This window comes from Lagopus leucura, unplaced genomic scaffold (genome assembly GCF_019238085.1).
Source record: "Lagopus leucura isolate 7727_CA_CO unplaced genomic scaffold, USGS_WTPT01 Super-Scaffold_100008, whole genome shotgun sequence".
Lineage (NCBI taxonomy): Eukaryota > Metazoa > Chordata > Aves > Galliformes > Phasianidae > Lagopus > Lagopus leucura.
This window is the reverse complement of record NW_024962265.1, coordinates 9,515,709-9,542,292: the sequence shown is the minus strand read 5'-3', so window position 1 is coordinate 9,542,292 and position 26,584 is coordinate 9,515,709. Positions and strand designations below refer to the sequence as shown.

The window sequence follows — 26,584 nt, the reverse complement described above, 5'->3', positions numbered from 1 at the left end:
ATGTCGTAACAGATGGGTTTGGTTGATTTGCTGTCTAATCTTCTATGTTAAAGACCACTTCCCTGTCAGAGGATAACGTCAAGTTGTGCAGTTGAATTATACATTTCTACATGATACAGAAAATTTTCCTTTTTCTCTTCATCTGCTTCATATTTTCACATCAGAGTTTCATTGTCAGATTAATTTCCTGTCCTTCCTTTCCAATTTAATTTGTTTGCAAAGGTTGTCCTGTTTCAATGGAATTGTCAATTCTAAATTCATTCCAATATGGAAAGGGCATCGCAAGCAGACTTCTGAAGATTGATAAATGCAGTCTTTCCGGTGGGTTCATCAAATGGACTTTAATCATTTGTATTCATTTTATAAACAATTGGACAACAACAATAAGAACAAAGGACACATTTGTACATCTATTAGAAATGCATAGCTGCATATTCCAGTTTTCTACTGTCACTAAGATATGAAAACAAATTGGAATTATATTCTAACAGAGTTCTGAAACTGATTAGACTGAACATCACTATACTACATTCAAAAACCTATTTATCTTTGAAAAAAGATATTCATCTCATTCATCAAAAATGAAAAAAAAGCCATGATGTACAATTTGGAATAAGAAAGTCAGTCACCAAGATACATTTCAGCATACATATGGCATCCTGGCTGCATAATACTTTCAAAGTTAGTAATGTATAACTCTAGCAAAACGTCTTCCTAATAGCATAAAATTTCAATTTAATGCAAGTTTATCTTACTCAAAACAAGCTCAATACAAAGACCTTATTTATTCATATGAAGTTAATATTTTAACTGTAATTTTCTAATTATATATTGTAGTACATCTACTACTCTGTAGTGTCATGCCATGGAAAAAAATAATTAGATTAGGTTATATATATTTTTGTCCTTTTTTTTATTATATGCCTTAATTGAAACAGCTAATGCACCAATTGATTTAAGCAATGCCACAGCACTATTTTGTAGAGTTTTTCTTCTTCTCATTCATCTAAAGATACAGAGCTCAACTTTACTATAACTGTCTTGACAGTTAACTCTATCTCTAGAACAGCTTTTACATCAATTTGTGTTAAAATGTTCTCTTTAAATGAACTTCTAACCAGACAAACTTGTCTTTCCCATTATCACTTAAATACTTGCAAAGCCAAGTCATTGCTGGAACGCTTCACATTATGATGGCTAAGAGAGAAATTATTTCAGGATCCATAATGCATGATGGATTAGCTGCTAATACTACTCTGTGGCACATCTCAGTGAGAATTCTAGTAATGCAGAGGATCTTTAAAATATTTTAAATTTGAGTTAACAAATAAGTTCTATCATTCCTCTAAAAAAGGTTTACAGAACTCTCTCTAAATTCTTCTTGTTAGACCACCTCTATTTCCTAGAAACTTCTAGTTTTCAAATATGAGAAATGATACAAAAAATATTATGAAATATAATTCTGAAATTTAAATCCATAGTTCTCATGGCTTTGGTCCTCAGAAACAACTTCTCTCATTCTTTCTTTTGAATCCCAGAACAAGCTGAGAAATGATCAAAAAAGGTTCAACAAACTGAGCTGGTGATTTCCACAGACACTATGGGAACAGTGTTTCTGTTCATGGGAAAAAAGGGTAAACTGGACGCACACAGAGACATGCAACAGTGTAGAGAAAAATGACTGCCTTGCTAGGCATTACAGAGGTGTTCAGCAGACCGTAGTACAGTTGCCAAATTTTAAGAAATGTCCAAGTTATCTAAGACTACAGCTTACATAGTCATCTTTGCTCATACTGGTCTTGATCTTGAGGCTAATTACTCCTGTCACACACACAGCCAAGTACAATAACTCCAAGCATGGATACAAGGCATGCAGAGCACTGATAAATGAGTCCTGCTTCTGAGAGCACACTCACCAATTTTCTCAGGATGCAAAATGACACCAGAAATCAGTAAGACACCCCATCCGTATCCTAGAAATTCCTCTAAAGTAAGGCCCTGGAACACCATGGGCTTTTTTCAGTCAGAAAACCATTATTTATTAAGTTGGAAGATGAATTCATGTTTGATACACAATTTCTATGCAGACAGGTACTTTGATATCACATTAGAAATACCTGTTTTTTTGTTCCAGTTCAACATTCTGAACCGAGAGGAAAAGTGCTTTCAAAGGCAGATCACATACAAATCATTATCTGAAAAACTGCTATTTGTGTTTTATTGATTGTCACATTTTATTCTTGTATAAAACTACATTATGAACTGAAGAATTTATTAAATGTCAGCAGCATTTCTCCACTTTTTAACTTTGATGTAATTATTTTTAAATTCTGCAAGACCGAAATTAACCATGCAATTCAAACAGAGCTGTATTTGAACTTTGACATGTTCACACTGACATCTTCAGTGGAAATTCAGTAATCGGATGTACCCTTTTTCCATAAAACCTTCCTTATTTTGATATCTTAAACTAAATAACTGTTCATAATGAACAGCTCATATATTCATAGATGCTTGAGTAAAGAGCCGTAATGTTATCCAGAGCTTCATGTGCAAAGCCACAGTCTTCTCAGTACTGGTTCTCACAGTAATGCCAGCATGAGAGAATCAGCAGGGGCCTTGAGTCACTCTACAGCTGAAGCAACCAGCCAGATGCAAATCCTGCACAAATGTTAGGTCAATGGATAAACTCCTACTAACTTAAAAGAAGGCAGAGATTTTGCTGGACTACTACTCTTCTGTCATGGTAATGCTATCTAAGTGTTGTTGGAAAAGATCTATTTGGAAAAGAAACGTCCCAAATGATTTTGTCAGGAAAAAAATCTACAATAGCTTACCTAGTTGCAATATTTTTCCTAGAACATAATGAAATGAAAATGTGCTCAGAGTGTAAAGATCTTAAAAGGTAGATTTCAAAAGAGTTCCTTAATCCAGAAACAATTCTGAAAACAATAATGCCCCCGTGACCAGTAAGTTCTGCATGTCAGTGTTTTTCAGGGAATAAGGTGCTCATGCTTAGTTAGGTTGCTTCCAGCCATCCCCACCTCAAGCAGTTCAAGGTATTAATGTGACAGCTCCTTTCTTTCCATTTCCTTCAGCGTAATATCTCATAGTATGCAAAACATGGGAAAACAAAGAAAGGAGCAAATGCTGTACTTGTAGCTCTGGAGAAAAAGACGTTTGTTTCATTTTGTACTGTTTCACTGAGAACATAAAGGAAAGTGAAGAAATAAATTAGATTCAAGCTCAAGAATCACAGTACTGAAGAATACATTGTTACCAAGGACCTGCACAGCTACCAGTCACACCTCGAACAGACAGAGACCTCTCTGAGTTGTTCCAATGCAAACAACTAAGCTTTAAATCCATACATATACATATATATAATATACATATATTTATGTACATATATATAGTTTTTATTCATTCATAATTGTTGCCTAGATTCAGATTTTCATTGTTATATCTCAGCAGGTTCAGGAAAGCTTTTAGATCTCACTTTCAGAGCTATGTAAGAAAAGTTTAAAAGGACTTTCCCTGAAGGAAAGACTCTCTTTGGGGAAATGCACAGTAATGCAGTTGTAATGCATGCTTGAGCTCTTCTTTTTACTTCTGTTTAAAGCAAAGTGGAAGGTAATGTTTTATTTATCACTAAACAACAGTCTCTTCTCACTCAGTTCGTTCCATAAACATCTTTATCTTAAATAAATATTAAGCTTAAATTACGTTTATTTGTATACACACTCTAATTCAAGAAATAACTCCTTAACCAGAATTTCACATTCAAATGGTCCATTCAAATGGTCCATTTAAATCTCTGTTTTTAAAATATGAGCAATCTGATACTGGTGATTCTGTGACTCCTCAAACCTGCAACTTTTTTTTTACATCCAGACTTCTCACTTTGCTGTTTCATTACTTGACCCCTCCCATCAAACCCAGCATAAAATCCAGACTGCTACTGAATTGTTTTAGAACAGCCTCCAGTCACCCATGCCTATTGCTTATGAGCAGTGACAACAAAGGCTAAATCCATGCTAAAGTCAATTGAGTTGGTTGGAAATCACAGAAGCAGCAACTAAACACTTTCCTTAACATACTAATTGCATGCAGCTCTGCATCTCTCAAATGATAGACATAAGCATTTTTCTCCTTTTCTGGGCCTCAGCATCTCTCTACCCTTTAGTTCATCTGTAGAAATGTAGCTTTTTTTTTTTTTTTTTTTAAAGCAGCATTACTTTCACACTCCTATCTTTCCTGTAGCCCATATCATGATTCATGCCAAAGTAACAGCCATTTTCTTTATTTCTTATTTGCTGTCATTGCTTCCATTTCTTCATTTCATCCTACACTTCTTATTGCTGTTATAGTTGTTCTTTTATCCTCTCTTCTAACTAAAAATTGTCTCAAGCCAAAACCACAGACACATATGTGAGCAACTTCAAACCAATCCTGGGGTCCCTGAAGTCTTAATCCAGATCCAATTTTTGCAGCTTTAGCCATCTCTAATCCCTAATTGCTCCTGTCATCTCTTTCTCACAGCCTTGGCTGTAAGCCACCATGTTTTATGCTGCCTTCTGTGCTTGGAAATAAAGTTACAATGCCCTCCTGTCTCCTTAGTCTTAAAAACATATTTATTTTCTGAATGCTTCCTTCCAGTGACTTTTTTGCTTAAAATTTTGTATATGAGCTGTTGTCAGCATTTTGGCTATAGTGCATACTAACACTCATGACATGTAGCTAAAACCACAAACAGCAGGCTGCCTTGTGGTCACTCCCCCGAAGAGAGGACACCTACGTTTTTGTACGGGGTCCAAGGGTTTGGATTTGCAGAGCACTTTTTCTAATTAGTATTTCTTGTAAAATATATAAACAGTCCTCATCATAAGAATTAAAAATCAGTGTGGGAATCCAAACCACAAAGCTATAAAGACATATAACACATGATGTTCTCTTTTTAGTGTACCGAAATTGTACACAGCCAGAGCTTCAGAAAACAGAGCAGCCACTGAAACCCAGAATGGTCTGGTGTTTTGGGCTCCCTGCTAGGAGGTGGGAAAACAGTTTTTCTATGTGCTTCAAGAATGACAAAACTCAAAACAGGGCTCTGGCATTTTATATTCACATTTCAGTCATTGAGTTGATGATATAACTGTAATATCTGCAATAAATTCCCTTGAGTTTATAAAAGAAAGCAGTGAAAGCACTGCATTCTGTGTAGAGGGTAAGGCCATAAACCTGTGTATCCTTTGAAAATACCAGCTACATAATGCACTTTCAAGACCATTACTTCTGTATTCTTATTTGTATATGCTGTATGGTGTGAAAATGCAGTTTTACATGTGAAATTTCCACTCATCTTAAAATAGTTTCTATTAGCTTAAGGGACTTCTATAGTTTGATCTTAATGTAAAAGTTTAAAGAAAGGATTCGCATTTAGTGCTATCAGCACTGCCTTGAAAAGAGACAAAAATTTTCAACACATTAAAATCATTATATTGTTGGAATTTTTTTTTTTTTTTTTTTAATTTAATTTTGGTGATAATGGTTTGGGGATTACTTTTTCTTTAAAACTATAGTCTAACTGTGATTGATATAAAAAAGGTAACACCACAGTAGCTTGCAGAAGATCTCCCATTCAATGAAAAGCTTAGTCCAGGCTGTAGATACTGAGAGTTACATGGACTGTAAGCTTACGTGACCAGCAAAGCCAGATGTGAATCTTCAGAACACTGACACATCGGCTCAGGAAATGCCAAAGGATAAAGGTTTATAAAAGTTGCATTTGTGAAACAGTCAGCTGTAATTTAGGAATATTTTTATTTTCATAATAAACTCACTTCTACCAGTGGAAAAGAATAGCTCTATTATGCTATGTATGATTCATGTATTATGGAATAGTAGTAATAAAACAAAGTAGGAAGCTCAGTTTAATTAAAAAATAAACAATTCCTTAATGAAAGACAATTCAGCTTCAGAGCTAAACAAGATTATGTTTATAGTAGGAAAAAGCTGAACTTAAATGTTCAAATTATCAAAAAATCTATATTAGATTACCTAATTTAGTACTGTAGTTCACAGGCAAGATCTTCAACATGAGTGTGGCTTAATGGCTGCCTAATACGAAACAAGCAGTAGTGCCTTGTGAAGTTTCTTCTGTCCCTGGAAAGCCTGGTTACAGACATTACCCAAAGTGGCAAATTATCTTCACTTTTTCATGGTGGAATAATTTTACTAATTTTAACTATCTTATACTGGATTTATAATGACTTATGATAGTTTGGAATAAATTCACTTACTCCCTGACAGGGAATAAATTCAGAGTATTCATCTCAACTGTAAGCACTCCTGATAAGAAGCAACTGACATCCCAAGACATTGCACTGGCCTAAGCCAAGAACTAGCAAGGAGAATACTCTGAACTATGAATGCTGGATGCACAAAGAAAGGTAAGATTTGGTTTGCTAAGAATTACAAAGTGAAAACAGAGAATCCCATATTTCCACTGTAAGTTTGACATTGTTCATACATAATGGTTCATGCCAGAGCTATTTCCTTCTCTCTCTCTCCCCAGTATAAGCTTATTGAAAAGGCTGTGGTATGAAACCTTTGCCAGCAATCTTTACCAGCAAGACTGACTTTCAGGAATCCTAGGTCCCAGAGGCCGGACTGAATGGATCTATCTTTGGTAGAAGAGGATTTGATCAAGGAATATTTAAGCAAACTGGAATTGCAAGTGCTAAGGGAGTTGACAAATATGATTGTGAGGACACTCTTTAAATCTTTGCTCAATCGTAACAACTGCAAGAAGAGCCTGAAGAATGGAGGAAAAGAAATGTCACTTGTATCTTCAGAAAGTGTAAGAAGGAAGACTCAAAGAACTATAGGCTAGTTAGCCACACCTCCATGGGAAGGTGATGGAATAGCTAATCCTGGAAAGTTCTTCTTGGAAAACAAAAGAGAAAGAATTCATCAAGAGTTGTCAGCATGGATTCATCAAGAAGTCATGTCTGACCAACCAGACAGTTTCTATAATGAAATCACAAGCCTGATGGATAAGAAGGGAGCAAGATACTGTTTTCCTGGACTTCAGTGTCAACAAACATCTGAAGGGAGGGTGCAAAGTGGATGGAGACAGGCTCTTTTCAGTGGTGCTCTGTGCCAGAGAGCAGGAAATGGGCACAAACTGAAACACAAAATGTTCCATCTACACATCAAGAATCACTTCATTACTGTTCTTGTGATGAAGCACTGGCACAGGTTGTCCAGAGAGGCTGCAGATTGTTCTCTTAAGCTGTCTTCAGAAGCCACCTGGATGTGCTGCTGGGCACTCTGCTCGGGGTGTCCCTACTTGAGCCAGGAGTTGTGCCAGATGTACACAACAGTTCCTGCCAACCTCAGTCACATCGTGATTCTGTGATATACATATATGTATCCAACATTAAGGGAGAAAAAAAAGCAGTATTAAATTATGAAAACATACTTTTTTAAGGTCCATTCCTGCCTTTATTTTGTCTAGATTTGAGATATCCTAGTAGCTGTTTGTCTTGTTTTAAGAAAAAAAATAATACAGAAAACTTTGAGAATTAAAGACAGAAAATCAATGAAAATTACTCCTTTAATGATTTTTATTTTTGTTCCATTTTTGAATTATCATGTAAATTCAGTTCTAGGTGTAATAATTTTCTTTTCTTATAGAATCTAGTCTTCTATCCTCCACCTAGGAGATCTAAATTAATTTTACAATGATATATGTCCTCTGAAGTGACATTTAGAGCTCGATGAGCTAGATGAAAAGCAGAAAGTCTGTTCTTTAAGACTTTTTTTTTTGTTTTTAACACTTAATTTTGGTCAAAATCAAGCAGAACAACAAGGGAATTTGTAATTTCCCAAACTTTGCAGACCTCAGAGAAACTGACTCTCTCATCAGCTAACAGGACACTGAGATTTTCACCTAGAAGCTATACCGTGACTCTACAGAAAATCCGAAAAGACTGTTTTCCTTTCCAGCCTGTGTTCCTTGCAGCTCAGCCACAAGGCTGAGCACATGAAGTAGTAGGGATTCTGATAGTTATGTCTTGTTTTCAGACTGCCTCAACTCCCAAAATGTTTTCAACTCAGTATTTTGTGTAATCAAATAAAGAAAACTGTTTCGAGTACTGTTAGATGGTCTTTAATATTATGCTTACATACTGATTACTTTGTAGGATGGTAGTTCTAGAAGAGCAAAATTTGTATCCTAGAACTGGCAATGAAAAGTATAGAAAACAAGAGGGGAGATTATCACCTGTACGTTTCATTTGTTGCACAAGTTACACTCTGCAAATGAAGTAAGGATGCAAATCTTGATTTCCTAATAAAAATTTGTCACTAGAAAACATAATTTTAGCAGCTGCCTCTGCCCCAACATTCCCATAAGGCTCTAGAAAAATTACCACAATTTTAAGAGTAGTCAATAATTTTACCTTCCTCATTGTCCCTGTATTTCTCAATTAAGACTACCTAATTATCAGTAGAATAGAGCTGGCAGAGCACAAAAATCAGCAGAATCTGGGCTCTGACCATAGCATGAACTCCAGAGAGATAAAATCTTGACAAATTTTGAGCTAAAGCATCTCAGAGTAGACATCTAACTTTTACATATCTTAATATCACTTAGTATCACTTTAATCCTCTATATGTAAAGTGAAAATAACAAAAGCAGCCATCTCACAGTTACAGTATGAAAATAAATCAATTGCCTATGGGCCATTGATATTGAAAGGATGGACATCACAGAGAAACACATGAGTAAATTAATAATTCTAACTTCAGCACAAGGTTGAATAGCATGCAGGAACCAAGATCCAGAACCACACAATATGTAAAACAAAGATATGTTGATAGAGCAGGGAAGGAGGTCTGCTCCAAAGTATTATGCATGAATCTACACCAAAATTGAAAAGCAGAGACCCAACATGGCCAAACTATTATTGCTCATGACATCTTCATGCTTAAATTGCCTGATTTTATTAGTTCTTGATTTTTCTACATTTTGAAACACTTTTCTGTGTATAAGATATGCACATATACATATTCAAGTGCTAAGTATCTCACATCTCTTTTATTTCTTATCCAAAATAAATATAATGTCATTGTAGGAACTTCTCTTTGAAAACCATCACCAAAGTGCAATTAATATAGCTATGGTCCTATATTGCTTGAACGGTCTGTGTCCAAATTTTGAAAGGGAAAAGGAAGTAATAAATTCTGCTTGAACTTACCACAGGTTTTAATCGCACAGAACTCCCAGGGGGTGTTAGGGTCAAGAGTGTAGCACCATGGTCTCAGCTTGCCATCAGGATTGCGGCAGTAATTATCATCAAAGCCCTTGTCAGGATATCTGCAAACCACAACACGAAAAGTGTCAGGCAAGCCTTCCTGGCAGTAGTACACAGGTTTGTACAAGGTACATAAAGGACTGGCTTTAGCAGAGGAAAATAAGAGCCGGTTCCTATTAACCTCCGGTCTGATCCTGTGAGATGGATGCAAATAGTCTTTAACACTATTAGTAAGTTAATAACATAAAATCTCTTTCTAAGTGTGCAGCAAAATCAGGCCTCCACAGAGGGGCTTCCCTGCTGAGCTAATGCACAGGCCACCGGATGGGGTAACTCTGCTAATTGCTAAACTCTTGCTCTTTGTCTGTCAATCGATGACCAGACTCTAAAGCCACTCATTTTTTTGAAACAGCCCAATTAAGTGTGGATTATATAAACACTGCCTGGCAGGCCGGACTCATTAAGAAGGCAGGTTCTTCAGTGCAACAGCCCTGGGTTCAGACTGGAATCTATTTTGAATAGCTCTGTTACTAATGATAGCTCCATTTTTGTAACAGAGCTTGTTCTAGGTCATGCCCTTATTTTGAGCATTGGGAGAAAAAAGGAGAAAAATAAGGAATTAACTTCCGTCTCAGTTTATCTCATTAAGATTTGAAACCATTCTGCCATTTAACTATTTCCATGTTCCTACTGCCATCATTGAACTGTCAGGAAGAGATTCGAGATAAGGAGGTTCTTTTTGTATGCTTTGTATAAAAGTACTATACAGACATCTATGAACTTAAGGAGATTAATGCGTACTTTTTTTTCTCCCGTATATACAAATTGTCTTGGTTTTCCAGTTTTAAGGAAACATGTTTGTAAAAGAAACAAAAAGTAGATTTGCCCCTGAGGGAAACATGAAAAGATTGTAAGCGAACAAAGAACTTAACTACCTGGGAACCTGAACCCATTTACAACTGCAAGCAGATGTGTTTCACACAAGCATTGGAAGATATGATTTACAAGCATATGTTTTTGCCAAGATGTTTTTTCTATCAAACAATTATCCTAATATCAACTCATACATTTGCAACATGATCTCCCATTCTTTTGGTTAAAACAGTCTCCTTCATGTATGCAAGGGATGGGAACAGGATTCAAATAGAATAAAAAGAAAAAGAAAAGAGAGAAACCTCACAGAAATGAAAAGTGAAGGGATTTTAGAATATGTTCATTTCAGACCTAGCAGCAGCACTTCCTTTTCTCCTAGGTAAAAGAATTTGTGAAGGAAAAAACATGCATCTAAGGATTTCAGAAGCAAAAAGTATAACTATAGCTATTGGACACCTGCTACATGCAGGGATGAATTTTCATGTTGGTATTGTATGTTCTCTGTAACGTAAACAGTCCACAGAACCAGAGTAAGTCCAGGAATAGCAAGGTCTCTGCAGTCATAGCTCCCTAAAGCCATTCAGAACAACAGGGTACATAAAGAATCTACTTTCTAGAAGACAAACATCATTCCTAGTATTGTATAGTATGTCAAAAATGTTATTTACTATTCTGAACTTAAGTATAGATGTAATAATTCTTCAAGGATAAATCTTTGACAATTTTTGTCAGACAGTGATGTCCAGATCTTTCAATCTACATGTCTATGTGTCTTATCTATGTGAACAGCAACCTTCCCAGTCTGCTTCTCCTCTCAACATTCTCAGGCCTGCCTTTGCCTAATACAAGATATAAGATAAACAATGAGGCTTCAAACTATTCCACTCAATTCCACAGTGAAGAATTCCCTGAGATCTTGTCCATTTGCTCTGCAGATTCTCCTACCCCACAGAATGCTTGGGTACAGATCTCTTACTTGGATCCAATTAAGAGTCCAAGGTTTCCAAAATCTTTCAGAACACTTGAAACATCAGTGTCTGTACTTTACTGCTCAAACTGAAATGAAGCATGAAGATACACATCTGATGTCAAAATCAAGACTTTTTCTCAGTTTCTCAGAAAAAAAAGAAAAAAAAAAGGATGTTGGATGAAGATGTGCTTACTCTATATAGCAGATGCCAGTGTCTAGCTCTGCTGTTACTAAAGTAAAACTGAGTGTCTGAAACTCTTACTTTATCAAAATTTCTTTTCACTTAACTCTTTGTCACCTTGTAAGACATACAGAACTAAAAAATTGATTATTTTACAATGCAAATTTTTATACCGGGGTACAAATCAGAGTATTTTAAGAAAAGAATATCTACAATTATTAAACTCGTATATTACACATAAATCCTACTTTTCTGCAATAATAGTATTTATTTCCACAACATAATTGCTTTGTAGAAGAATGAGTATAAGAAGAAATGCTGCTTCTCAATGCCTTTCAATGTCTCTCTAAGCTATTATCCTCAGTGATCTTTCTTTCATACTGAGGCATAAACCTCCCTCAGATGAGGAACCTGGAGCTACAGAAGACAATTCTGCATCCACTAAAGGTTAAAACTGGGTCATCCCTGAGTTGTTTCAGGGTATTCCTACTGCTAGCTTCAATCACTTCTAACACATATTATCAGTTTTCTTCTGTTCTCTAAACTCTGACAGGAAAAATTCTAGAACAATTCACTTAGATGACAGAAAAGGGTGTGTATTCATTATTTTAATTAAATTAATTTAATTGTATGCCTCTCTAGAGATTGCTATATCGTTTGCTCCAAACCTCCTCCCTTATTTTAAAAGCTACCATTATCCAAGTGTAATTGGCACTACCTTTAGTACCATTTCCTATAGTTAATTAACAACAGTGTACTAGAAATGTCCTGGATGCTATTTATTACAGTTGTGAAAGCACTGATAGATGTTTCAGTTAATATGTATTGTTTTTTATTTAAAAGAATAATAATAAAACTACAGCTTGAAAATAATCAAGAACATGTTTACTATAGGAATTATAATTAGGAAGGTGATCATGACTGAGACTGCAGCTAGTCTGAAAAGTTAGTTTGTGAACAAAACAAAATCTGTGGAAAAAGAAAAAAATCCTTCAGGCAGTGAAGTTATTATTTTTTGTACCCAGAAGTTCTATAGATGTTTTGTTCCCAAGAAACAAAATTCCTTTTGTGACTTATGCTAGGGTGTAAAGCATGTGCATGGCAAAACTCAGAAACAGATTATCTTCAGTCCCATACTGCTAATACAAAATATTAATTTAGCAGAAGTACAGGAGACTCTGCTAATTATTCATACAACTGATCATTTTAGCCAAGAGGAAAAAGAGTTTATGTCTCAGAAACTCCAGAACTGTAGGTCCTTAATGTTTTTCTGAAAAATAAGACTTTCTGTGATCTACATTACTGTATTTCTGAGCATTAAAATCAGAATAAATGTAGTGGAACACTTCAGAATATATGAAAATATATCTTTTTTTTCTATATGAAGATTTCTGTCAGTGGAAGGGAATTTTTCTTGATATTACTAAAACATAACTCCATGTTGAAAGATGAACAGCTTTTTCAGGTATAACGCAGTAGTCAAATACTTTGGTCAAATAAGATGGATCATAGAATCATCAGAATTTTTGGAGTTAGAAGGGTCCCTAGAAAGTCATATAGTCCACCTCTCCTGCAACACCTCCAGATAGATCATTTTGCTCAGAGCCCCCTGAATGCCTCCAAGAATGGGGCATCCACCACCTCTCTGGGCAGCCAGTTCCCATTCCTCACCACCCTTATTGTAAAAAACTTCTTCCTTATATCCAAACTGAATCTCCCTTCTTTTAGCCTGAAACCCTTTCCCCTTGTCCTATCACTACAGAACCTGCTAGAGTCTGTCTCTTTCTTTCCTACAGCTCCCCTTTAGATGCTGAAAGGACATTCAGTTCTCCCCAGGGCCTTCCCTTCTACAGGCTGAACAGCTCCAGCTGTCTCTGTCCTCAAAGAACAGGCGTTCCATCCCTTGGATCATTTTTGTGGCCCTCCTCTGGATGTGCTCCAACAGGTCCACACCTCTCACATACTGGCAACTCCAGAGATGGATGTATTACTCTGGCTGAGGTCTTACCAGAACAGAGTAGAAGGGCAGGATCATTTATTTTGCTCTGCTTACCACACTTCTTTTGATGCAGCCCAGGATGGAGAGGGCATATTGCTGGCTTATGTTCAGCTTGCTATTATCAAATGCCCCCAAGTCCTTTTTGGCAGATACTTGAACTTGATTAGAACAGCTTTAAAAACATTCTATATTTCAAGGTATTGATCTTTGGGTAATGTTGCAAGTTTATATTCACAAAGCATGTTAACAACTCTTGTATTAAAAAGAAAAAAAAAATCAAACTTATTTACTCCATAATATTTTAAGGTATTTTAAGCTGACTGAAGCTGCATAATGATATATCCAGAAACATTCACAGGTGAATTTTTTTACTGATGATGAAGCAAGGGAGGAAATTTTCATGAACTAATGTGACACATATAAGCCACTGCACTGTACAGAATTGGGATGTAGTCACTGCTGCACAAAATAGTCACTAGTCTTCATCCTGCATCTCCATCGTGACTGCAACAAACCTGCACACGCCATGGGCAGATGTCCAAACAACTAAAACTGTCCAACTCCATTAATTTCAGCAAGCTAATACTTCTTTTCCCAGCTAGTTCCAGAATTTGTACAATTTTCAAATGAAAACCACACAGATTTGCATGGCAATGAGAAGGATGTTACCTCTCTGGACGAAATTTGTGTTTGTGTGGTCTCTGAAGGTCCCAGCGCTGACACTCCTTGCCTGACTCAGTATGATCCATTGGCCCTCTGTAACTCTCTCCATTGCAGGTCATGCATTCAACTAGAAACGAAAAATATAGTTTTCTAGTCATTTATTATGCTGGTGAATTGCAGCATAAATATATATATATATATATCCCTGCTGTTATAAATTGAAACCAACTTAGAGAGGTATAAAAATTGGTATCTTTTAAGTCAGGGCTGGCTCCTTGGAATGGGAAATTTCATTCAGAATTGAACTGCATCTCTTTCTCAGATCTAATCCAGATGCCTGAATTTGGTACCACTTTATAGGACTCTCACAGTTTGGAAGAAGGTAGATGTGAGCCGCTATTTGTGTTCCTAGTTGCTTTTTAATCTTACCTATTACAGAGATTTGTTTGAATTCTGATTTTAGTCTGTAATGAAAGTGTTATGATTACTGACAGGGAGAGACACAGATAAGGAAAGAGCATTATTTGGAGGTGATATTTTCTATTGAAGTACTATTCACAATCCTAAATCACTCTAAGTCATACAGCTCTGTAGAATAGCAGCACTAGTTTAGGTGCAGAATAATGCCTGAATTACAAATTTCAGGAGGTACAGTCTTTAAACTCATACCACTTTCAGCTATGTATAATATTGTTTCTTTTCAATACTAATTCTTTCTGGTAACTTAAGCAATTATACATTTTCAGTCGTGGTTTAGGAAAGCGGGAAGGTGGAGGGTAAAAGCTATAAAAAGGATTTGAAATTGCAATTAAACAAAATATGCTGCATAATTTGGAATGAAAATCTTAAAATACAACAAATTCATCCTAATCAACTGTAGACACATTTCTCAAGTGCCCCCTAATTAGACTAATTGTAATTAAGGAGCTCTTAGTAAATAATAGTTTATGCAACTATATATCTCATTCTTCAGTCAAAACATTCACTGCCAAAGTTTTGGTACTGCAGTGAGCTCCAGGTCTTAACCCATTTGGTACTCCCTTAAATTGATCATTAAATGTCAGCCCTTAATAGGTTTTCAAACTACTTATAAATCATTCTCTTCCTCTCTCCACTCCCTTTTATTCCCCCTGCACTGTGCATCTATTGCATATAACATATCAGCAGGAAAATTGAAGGCATCCTATCCTGAGAATTTAAATGACTTGATTGACTAGAAGTGAACTGACTGATTAGCAAGATGTAAGAGCTTGGTTTGGAAGTTAACAGAACATAAAAGTCAGATGTGATGAGGCACATCAATTCAATTTCAAATTCTGAGACTTGAAAGTGAAATGTGACTGGCTTTCCTAAATGTTTTCCTAATTTATGTAATTCAGTTGAAAAGCAAAACATGTTTTTACTTTAAGGATTTGTCATGTAATTCACTACTTACATATTTTCATCAAAAAGGTGAAAAGTTGATTTTACAGTAGATAAATCAGAAGTTCTAGTGAAATTGTTAATGGATTCACTCTATTGGACAACGAAATAAGAGATATGTTTATGCAATCAGCACAACTGCATTGTTCTAAATTCTCTATGACCTGAGTAAGAGCTAGTGATCCTGAAAGCTTATTCAAGATCTTTTCCTCAAACTAGTTTTCGTGCAGCAGCATTCATTCTAGCTAAGAAGTCGCCTTTCCTTACTGCAAAGTCCATAGGTGAGAATTAGAGAAGCTAATGGAAGTTCTGTGTACGTGCTCTATGTACAAAAAAGACACATTTTGGCATGAGCCCCCCCTTACCTTCAGAGCAGAGGGGGATGTCGCAGACTTCATGGCGCATCTCTGGGCTGGTGGTGAAACACCATGGCCCTCCCTCTTCCCCTCGGGGGTTTCGGCAGTAGTTTTCCCGCAGGTCTTTACCCCGATAGCTCGAAGGCAAAAAGCTAGTTTTAAAATGACAATCATTACAGCATCAGAGCATGCAAATTTCAGTGTTAATCATACTATTTTTATAAACAGTTAGAAACAATCACATTTCTGCTTCCTTCTCCCTCCAACCTGCCTACGCAAATGCACACATCCAAAAATCTATCTGTCCATACACAAACACACATCTTCAGTCAGTATTACTCAACCAATGGCCTGTGTCTGGGACAATTTTTCTAGTCTGTAGCTTGCCCTAGCAAGTTTTATTCCTATTCCTCAGGCATCTTGAGCCATTTATTTGGCTCTAGAAGAAGGATAAGGAGGGTAAATTTATTACAAGAATGAAAGTAAGATCCATTGGCATGTAAGACCTGCTGTTCAGGTACTCTGTGCACACATGCAGCAGGCTCAGTGCAGCTTGGTGCACACCTACACCATAAAGACCACAGAGAAGTCCCATACCTGGTCAGGCAGTAGCTTGAATTGAGCACCAAGTGAACATGGCTGAGCAATGAGTGCATCACACCATGCCAAGATGCTTTCACTAACTGAAACCATGCCTGCTTTTCGTTCCAGTACCAGAAATGCCCCAAATCCCTCTTTCAATGTCTTGCCGCATGTTTTGACACAAGTCCCACTGACATCACCATAGGATCTGCTAAATAAAGACCCACTTGTCAGTGGGTCAAACTGGGTCATTTAAGAACTACCTCATGAACAAAAACTTTTCTCACTCTTTCTTTGTGTTTTCTTCTTTTGGTGTAAAGGCCTATTACATAACAATAGCATTATTCCATTACATTAGAGGTTTTCAGGGCAACCTTAAGCACTTTGTTTTTTTGAAGGGGTTGAATAGAAATTTGTGCTGATACTGTATTTTTGTCCTGACAGATATTTTCAGTATGATACCTTCCTATTATTGCCCAGTCCAACAAATATGAACTCTCCAGGGTCAAGGTTTTGTCTTCTTGACTGTCTGTAACATTATGTGATCAAGACACACAAAAAAGCTAACTCCATGGTAAGGAGCCTAACCTAAGAGCTCATCACTGCACAGTCTGCACACTGCAGACAAACCCAGTGCTCCTTCACTGACAGATTCATTGCAGTGTTGCTTAAACACCAGCTAAATTCTATAGTTTAAAAAAACCAACCACCATATTCAATTCAGAATTACACTTAATTGCATGAACATTTCTTTTTTTCATTTTTTTTTTCTTTTGGTTAATTGAAAAGTTGTGAAAAATAAATTCTGAATCAGAAAAAAACTTGTAATTTAGCTTAATAGTTAGTAGTTTAATTTCTGTGATTTCTAACATTTATTCCACTTTTTCTTCAATACATTTAAAATGGGAACATTACAAATAAAGTACACTTTTTATACTGAAAATGCCCTTTTTAATGAATTTTTTTTTCTTTTATTTTTTGGCTTCTTTTATATTATTTTTATTCAGTAAGGGAATTCAAGAGTATCTATATTTTTGAAGAAAGAAATGCATTAAAATTTAATCTAACTTACTCTGAATAAATACAGGTACTTGAGCTCAGGAATCTGAGCAGAGCACGGGGGACAGCTTTTATACACAAACACTGATTTAGTTTATAAACAAAAGCAAATGAGAAATATATCGTCTGTTGTCCCTGGCAAATGCCATGTTATGAATGAATAAGAAAATATATAAAAGCAGACATTTTAATCATGTTTTATTCTAGTTAATGTAATCTTTGAATTAACTGAGGTGGAAAATACCTCTGTTAAAGACACTGTGGTTCTAGCCTAGGCAATGTGGAAGTAGTACTTAAAAGTGCTTTTATCATTTTTGCTGCTGGAAGAGAATGATTTCTCTGTCCTAACTGCTACTTATTAAACTGTTGCTTCTATTTTCCCTCTGTAGTCTTGCAACTCTCAAAAAACTTTAACTAAGGACAATCCTGAACAACTTTTTGATGGTGTGTTACAACCTGTGTAGGTTTTCATGTGATATGTCAATGTAGGTTAGAAAAAAAATATTTAATCTTGCTTCTGGAAAAGTTTTCAGCTTAAAAAACGATGAACATAGGAAAATACTGGCATCTCAAATTATGTCAGATCTACTGTTAAAACATAAAAAAAATTGTGAAAGGATAGCATTAAAAAGTCAGAATGGGTCACATAGACAACTGGCTTCAACAGGTATGGAAGCAATGTTCTTGAAAAAGCAAGAGATGAAACATTAAGCGCTCACCCGGAATTATACAATGGAGCCACTCTTAAATTTGTATATTGGTGAAGTTCAACTGCATTAGCCAAGGAAAAAGAAAACAGAGCCAGAAGATGAGGCCAACAAGAGTAATAGTAAAAGCAGATTCAACCACAACTAAAGTAGCTGGAAACTAGCAAAAAGTCTGCGAAGTACTGGTCCAGTCTCAGACCTTTTCTCTTTGACTCGTTTTATATTGGGTTTAGCCAATTTTATAATGGATTTAGCCATTTAGGTGATAAATGCTTAAGAAACAAAAAAAATTGAGAGAGAGTTTTGTAATCTGTGCTAGGATAGGAACTAAAATAATCTGATCCTGATTTCAATGAGGAGTCTTTGGGTGTTACTGGAACAAAAAATAATTAAACGCATTATTAGTTAAACTTAAACACAAGTTTAAAGCTTGAAGCTATTTCAAATTTTGCATGAAAGATCAAGAAAAAAAATCAGTAAATTATATTTCTTCCTTGAATATGAAAAAAAGAAAAAGATTTATTTTCTAACTGGCAGTTTGTGATAATCAGTTGTTGAGAAAAACTGACCTAAAAATCTAAGCCTTTCATAATAATAAGTTCCAAACACACCACTACTGTCAGCTTCTTCCCATCTCCCTCATGTCTCTGATGATGAAATCATATTTTCTGATGTTGAAAAACAAAATTAGCAAGCAGCCACCTCATTTATCCAGTGACCTTTTAAAAATTAAACTTATTGCACAAGAGAGGAGAAAAGTCATTCTCATAAAATTCATCACAGAAGAGTGGCTCTCCAATTCTACTATATAGAGTCATGTTTGCTATGTATTAAAATGTAATTTGGTGACATATTTCTTTATTTTATTACATAGTCACAAGTATATTATATAAAATTAATGCTTATCCCTGCTTATTCCATGATTACTGAGAATTGTTTCACTTCTAAAAGATGAATATTGTGTACCTCAAAGTGTTGAGTCTCGAGAGGTCATTGCCGTGTGGGCTGATGGCATTTATCATATGTTCACAATTAAGCATGGTCTGGTCCAACACTGAAAATCAGACACATTACCATCTATATTGTAAGCAATCAAGTCCAGTCAAGTTCAAGCCTGAGGCTCAGCTCTGTGACACATTATAAGAGGAGAGATCCCAAGTATCCTTCGCCTTTTAAAGTTGTTCCAAGTTCTCGTCTTGCACTCTAGATAGATTTGGTCAGGACAGGACTGAGCAGCACACAGCCCAGTTCCTCATTAGCAGTCTCCAGCTTGGCTCTTGCTAAGCAAAGTGCTGATGTTGGAAGAAGAGATCAAAAGTCAGCAATGTGAATGGGAAACTATCGGGTGAGAGAAAACTTTTTTTTTTTGCCTCTGAAGGGTTTATCATCTAAATGGTTGTAACCCAAATGAAAAGAGTCAAACAGAAACGGTCAAAGAGTATACAAGTGCCTCAGTTTTTTGGTTTTTTTTTGCTAGTTTCCAGCAATTTTTGCTGTGATTCCATCTGCTTTTATCATTACTCTTGCTGGCATCCGTTTTTTTGTTTTCTTCTCTTTTCTTTACCTAATGTAGTTGGAATGGGGCTATTCTCAGAATGTAAAATCTGTAGTCAGTTCCTCACTATACCAGATCTTAAACTCAAAAGTTTAACTGATCAGTCTTTAGTTACTGCTTGTGCGATATGAAGGAAAGGATTTAAATCATCTGCTCAGTGTTTTCATGTATTTATTGCCTGGTCTAAGTGCTTTATGGAGTTTAATATATTCTGCAAATAGAACAGAATAAACAGTAACTATGCAAAATGTGGTAACAATAATTATATACTGATCAAATAGGTGGGCTGATATTCTTACCATCCTTCATTTCCTATGATGTATTTTTTTAAATGACCCATTTCCTAGGAGTCCATTGAAAACAGTGATAAACTTCCAGACTCTGGGCTGAAGTAAAGCAGCTGTTTTGCTACTGCCAGAAGCTAAAAGATCAAAAGGAAATAAACAGCTGAAAAATCCAATGCAGGAGAGGAGGGGATCCAGACATACAGACTGGTATTGGAGGGAACTCTTTGGAGAAAGTTTAAGAAGGTTTTTTTTTTTCTGGAACCTGGAGAATGGCATCTCTCGGGGAAGACTACTCCTAAGAGATTTTGTTGTTTAAGGTCAGTGTTCTCATAAATTCTTTGTCTGCTAATAAGTCAAGCTTTGCTTTGTGGAATCTGTCAGAGCACTACTCCCACTGTCTCTGCTCCTGAACTCTTACCTGTGCTCATGGGGGATCATTGAATTCCAGGCCTGACACTGAATACCACTTTTGGTAATAGATATTGTTCCTTTGTACTCAGCTCCTTTTCCAATTATACAGTTTCTGACGTAGTCTATTGAAAGCAAAGGAAACAAAATTAGGACTTTCATTAAACACTTTACCATTGTCTCTAAAAATAGTTCTTCATCATCTTTCACATAAAAAGAATACATTTTTAATACATTTTAGAGGCATCATTATTCAAAACATACTTTTGTTGTCCATATACATTCTTGTCTCTTTTATTATTTTAAAAAATTTGTGAACACTATCTTGACAAAGGACGTTACTGAAAATACTACCAAAGTGTCTGACTGACAAAAATCCATAACTTGGGACTCCACTCATTAATTAGGAAAATAAAAGCAATAACAATTTAATAGCAATTCAATAATTTTAAGTCATACAACTGGGATTCTAAGTAGAAAGATGATGTAGACTACTACGTGGAATATCAGGCAAATACGTAGGTTGGAAAACAGCATGAACAAGTATGCAAACATCACCACCCTTGCATAACAGAAAAAAAAAAAAAGAAAGAAATGAGGAAAAAAAAGTTATTTGCAAGCAAAGCTGTAAGATGTTCAGAATGCATATAAGCACCTTATGCCCAGAGTACATCTACAGCCAAAAAGTCACTGACTGACCTCAGCTTTTATCCCCCACCCTTAGTTGGAAAAATAAAATAAATAAATAAGTCAGTTACCCTTCTTTTCAAACAGATCAAACGCATGGTCTTGCTTCTTTCTCACACCATTTGTCAAGCTGTTGAAGGATAACCAATGGCACCGTTTTGTAACTCTGTCATAAGCAAAGGCCCTGCAAAGAAAATCTGGATGAGAAAAAAATCTGTGTGGTTTGTAATAATGACACATGGCTTGCCAAGGAGCATGCAATGACTGCAATGACATCAGATTTATTTTTACTGGGAAAGTCAGAGAAACAGCCCAAATTACTATTTAAACCCACAACTGTGTTGACAAGAACAAAGAAACAAAGAAATTAAATTGATGTGGCCATTACATTAAATACTAGCTTGGTTGTTCACACTAATCTAAGAGTTCCCTTGTTGTTAAAGGTCTTTGTTTTAAAAGTGAGATAAATGTGACTGAGACAGCATTTGTGTCCCTAGTTGCATTGCTTTCTGGGAAGGAAAAAAAAATAAATAAGTAAATAAAAGGAAGATTAAAACATCTTTGGTTTTCTTAAAATATGCCTGTGAAAGAGTTAACTATCTCACACTAACAGCACATTAATAGCATGAGGAAAATTCAAGCACAAGATCTCTTTCTTGCCCAGAACAACAGAGCTATTTGAAAACAAGATTATTTTTTATTTTTATAAATAATCTGAACTGTGATAGTGTACCAAACTTTGTCCTTGCTTTGCTTCATTTTTTTTCTCTTATTTTTAACTGTCTTCAAGGATAGAGTACAAAGTGTGCTGAATTGAGCAGAATTGGGGGTCAGGGAGGAGGGGCAAAAAAAACAAAAAAAAACAAAAAAAAAAAACCTGAACAATAATCAGAGCAGTAAGACCACTTTTTGCCAATATTATTTTTTATTTTTTATCAATATAAAGTTTTTCTCTCAACAGTATTTTGAAAGGTGTTTTCTTAACTGTAGGCAAAATATTTTAAAGGCTTTTAGAGGATTATCTGGAGGAGGAAACATTTATTTCAATTAACAATCAAAAAAGAAAAAGAAATAAAAGAACTAAAGAAATTTTTTCCCCTAATTTTCCAGTAGGGAAAAAAAAAATCACTCTCATGATACTATAATCTATAAACCACAATACAGTTTTTGTACTAGCCATCAGTAATCCCAAATATTCTCAGCTATTTTGTTCTGATTTGAGAAGGCATTTTAACACTATCTGATAGTATGCAAAAGACACATGGATTCTTACACTTTATCCTTATTTTGCCTGTGCACTGCAACTCCAACTTATAGCTCTTGATTTCCTTGTAATTCTCCTCTTGCCGCACAAGTTTTTCTGTGTGAGATCTTGCTGGCTTTAGTTTAAAATATTACAAGATCCTATCCAACCTCCCCTCTTTCAAACATCCTCTTCATTATCTTTTCCATCACCAAACAGATTTTTCATCCAACTGCTCTCTCTACACTGTTGACTCCAAATGTTTCCAACCTGCTAACCTTCATCCTTCTGCCTTTGTTCAGCCTTCTGTTCTCTTCTGGCTAGTTCTCAAATTTGAGCACATCCAAGTGCCTCCAACTCCATCTTCACAAAAATAACCTTGACCTTTCCTGCCTTTCCGATTACATTCTCCATTCCCCTCCTCCCTTTTAAAGTGGGAATGCAGAATGCACTGTTTACAAACATTTCTTTCATTTTTTGCTTTCGGTTGCCTTTTGGTTTCCTTCCAGCTTGGCTTCATCTATTTCTGCACATGAAAGTTCCCACCACACTTTTCTTGGACACAAATCCTGAGGATTTTTACAGTTCTGAAGTCAACATATTTAGTCAGATTCTCGGACTTTCTTCTACTGATACTATCGATCACAATTTTTATGTTGCTGTACGTACTGAGATAATCAGTAAACTTTCTGACCAGGTACTGGAGTCTTGTGGTCTAGAATGCAATCTCTTGCTGTCTAAATGTGAAATATAAATACAAACCAGAAGGTAAGAGGATAACAGTGTATAAGACTACTGTATCTTCATAAGTAAGTAAGTGACAAAACAAGTGCAATTATTTAAGTGATTGAGAACTACTGTTTGGATCAGTACTATCACTAGAATCAAGCCATGAAAAATGTCAATAAATGCAGGTATATAAAATCAAATACATAAAAAGTAATTTTATGTCTTTGATTTTTTTTTTTTTTTTTTTTTTTTATGTTCCCACAGATACCAGTAAACTAGTTGATTTTTATTTGATTTGACAACAAATTTCACCTTGTAATGTCCATATACTGGTAAGAAGTTAAAGAATGGCTATCCTAAGAATGAAATGGAAACATTAATAATTACTAGTTCCTTTAAATGAGAACATATGTCAAATATGTGTTTACAGTAGCATCAAAGAACCATGCACACTATAACAGGACTCATCTGGTACCAAATGGAAATCCAAATAATGTTCCCAGTTACAGAGAATCTCTCTTTCTGCATAGTGACAGCCCAGAGTAATCAACTACATTTCTGTTGCTAGCTTTGCTGCTAAACAAGTGCAAGGAAAATTGTGAAATTCAGAGCATGAGCAGTCAGATCTATAATTATTTTTTATCTTCAGTTCAAAAGAGCTATTGACTGATTGCAATACTGCTATCTGTGAGTACTATTCTTCCAAGCTCTGTTCCCAAGGTCCCTCGTGGTTTCTCTTTATTCTTTTATTGACTGATTATGGCAGAATTTGCCCCTAAATGAATCTGTCAGGCAGTAGCAGGGACTGACTGTCCCAATAGAAAAAAGTCTTCAAAAATGAGAAATTAATGGAAAAGCGGAGATGTTCTGGATTATTATTCATATGAAGTAGTATTGCTGAATATATTAACCTACTTATTTTTTTCAGAAAAAATAAATGTACTAGTCAGAGCAGCTGCAACTACAAAATGTTTCAAACAACTTCTTTGAGCAGATGTTGGAATACAGAATTGTTGTTTGCATGGCATCATTCAGCATTTTTTATACTGTGAAATCTAATTTTACAATACTTCTTGTTGCTGAACATCAGAACTTAAGGATCTCTTGTTCACTGAGTACAACCTGATCCACTTGGCAATGGTATCAGAGGAAGGTCTGCCAATAGGGAAAAGAGTCAGATGCACCATGTGAAAAATATTAGTGCCTGGAAAATATTTTTTTAACAAAAAATTGTAAACTCTGCTTATTTTTTACATATGTAAATAGGCAGTCTGAAACGATATAAAATAGATCTCACAGCATTGGAAGTAAAGGCTTGAAGAAGAATCAGAAAGCTTTCATTATCAGTTTGATCTAGCTTCAATTTTAGTGAGAGTACATTTTCTTATATTTTAAGATAAAGCTGACATTTAGCCCAGTGCTCACTAGTACAGAAGCGATTCATTCTCTGCAAGATTCTCCTGTGTTCATGTTATTCGTTTATTGGTAATGGTCTAGTCTAAAAGAGGCCAAGGGGACAATTCAAGTCTAATGCGTAAAAAAAGTAACAGTGATATGTTCCAAAATATAGTAGAGAATATGTACTAGGCAGATAAGCAATCAGCTGTGTTATGTGTTTGTAAGAGACAGCAGATGCTGTAGAATAGCAAGCATGTATTTGTAATGACTACGTAGCCGAGAAGGTTTGATTCCATTGTATCAGGTTTGTAGTACTTGCCAGTGAAGTTTAGCAGCGCATGTATCTGTGCTCCATGTGTGAAGTTCCCATTGACTTCAGTGGGAGTAATGTGTAAGGAATGAAGACAGAATATGGTCTGAAGCGGTGCTGAAGTACTGCAGCTGTGATGTGTGACAATATCCATTTTATAAGAGATATAAAAAGCCCAGAAATGTTCACTCAATGCTACAGTGCAGCACAAGTATTCCACAACTTAACATGAGTGCATTTTTTCAGCAATATTGTGGAAAGGATCACAGATTGAACAAGCTAAGACAACTCAGATAGATAAATCTTCAGAAAGGGCTGATACTCTCTGGGCAGGTAGAACAACAACGATTTTTTTTTTTTTTACGTGCAACTTTTAAGTTGTCCTCAGTACAAGCCATAGCTGGTGAAAATTACAGTAAGATGTTCAGCCAAAGAGTATTATGTAAGAAGCTGTTAGGAAAAATGTTATAGCAATAGAGATACATTACTTACTTGCAAGTGAATGAAAGGCCTTTGTTCCTGCTGCATCTCTTGGCACACTGCTCAGTGGTATTTAACAGCTTGGTTTTAACTTCCAGTGTTTTGTTTACTTTGATGAGCATCAACTCGCCTGTTTTTTTATAGTCATGAAGAGGATTTCTCCTTCTTCCTTTACCTTCTAAGAAAGAAGCAAGGAAGAAAAACAACAACAACAACAACAAAAAACCAGTGTAAAGAAGAGTCCCAAGGTTACAGACGGCATTAGAAACAAATAGCGTTTATTAAGGAATTATAGCTGTACTGGTACTTAAAGCATAGTGAAATTTACAAAACTAAGGTGCAAGTAGTTACATGAGAAAAATTGATTATTTTAAGTGATCTCCATTCTTAAAAGCTGGTGTGGTAGGAAAAACAGAAAAACTCATTTCAAATTTAGGATTGAATGACAGGAAAGTTTTTCATCTGAATATTTTTTTCAGAAGCCCTGAGATGTGTCTGTTCCAGCTCTTGAAAACTCTATCATGTAAATAATTCCATGAAAAACTGAAGTGACAAAGGTCTTTCTTTGATGGATAGAGTGGAATTAAAATCAGAATGAGATGGATGTAAATCTGAACCTGATAAGCTGTTTTAAAACAGAAAACTTTTTAATCACAAGTTCATAACAGATTTTGAGCCTAGAAGTAACACAAAATAGTCACTTGTGTCATTTGCTATTCCAGTGAAGATTCACTGTATTGTGTTGGATTTAGAAGTCAATGAAAGAGAATTATTAGCTTACATTAAAGAAAAGGAGGGGAGACAGAAGCCAGAGTGTGTAAATACTCCACACTTCAGAAGGATTTCTACAGAAAGATCTGTTTCTATATCTCTGTTGAAAGACCCAAGAAAAGGTGTTTAATATGCAGTAGAGAAGATTGTCTAGAGAAGTTTGGCTAAAGTGCAAGAGGAAAAGTCTTTGTACTTTACAAGAAAGAAAAACACAGATTTTCTATAAATGTTCTAAAAAAATATACATTTTCTATGTATGTATATGTTTGTTTTTCTCATACAAAGCAGTTTGCTTCTATAGGCTTCTCCATCATCAGTGAAGGTAGATGAGTATCTCTGGGGGAAGTTTCTCATTATTGTAAGTTACATGAGTAACTCAGGAAGGATAAATTGCCCTTTTGATCAGTTTCTTCTATTTCTCCGTTTTCACCCAAAGATCCAAGATGATCCTTTTAAATTAGATAGTTAATTCAGGAAAGAGAAAGAGAAAGAGAAAGAGAAAGAGAGAAAGAGAAAGAGAAAGAGAAAGAGAAAGAGAAAGAGAAAGAGAAAGAGAAAGAGAAAGAGAAAGAGAAAGAGAAAGA

At 35.6% G+C, this 26,584-nt stretch overlaps 1 protein-coding gene across 4 annotated transcripts in view; it reads right to left on the bottom strand.

Moving 5' to 3' along the window:
* Positions 1 to 26,584, bottom strand: part of HGF (hepatocyte growth factor) — a 62,022-nt gene that overhangs the window by 24,209 nt on the left and 11,229 nt on the right. For 3 of the 4 annotated variants that reach the window (XM_042872906.1, XM_042872907.1, XM_042872909.1), the window contains exons 2-7: positions 25,242 to 25,407; positions 21,141 to 21,253; positions 20,393 to 20,507; positions 15,794 to 15,936; positions 14,013 to 14,133; positions 9,264 to 9,382 (exon numbers count right to left, since the gene is read on the bottom strand). In XM_042872906.1, coding sequence (XP_042728840.1) covers positions 9,264 to 9,382; positions 14,013 to 14,133; positions 15,794 to 15,936; positions 20,393 to 20,507; positions 21,141 to 21,253; positions 25,242 to 25,407 — 777 coding nt within the window. The remainder of the gene's footprint in view (positions 1 to 9,263; positions 9,383 to 14,012; positions 14,134 to 15,793; positions 15,937 to 20,392; positions 20,508 to 21,140; positions 21,254 to 25,241; positions 25,408 to 26,584) is intronic. The other variant, XM_042872908.1, reaches the window with a different exon arrangement.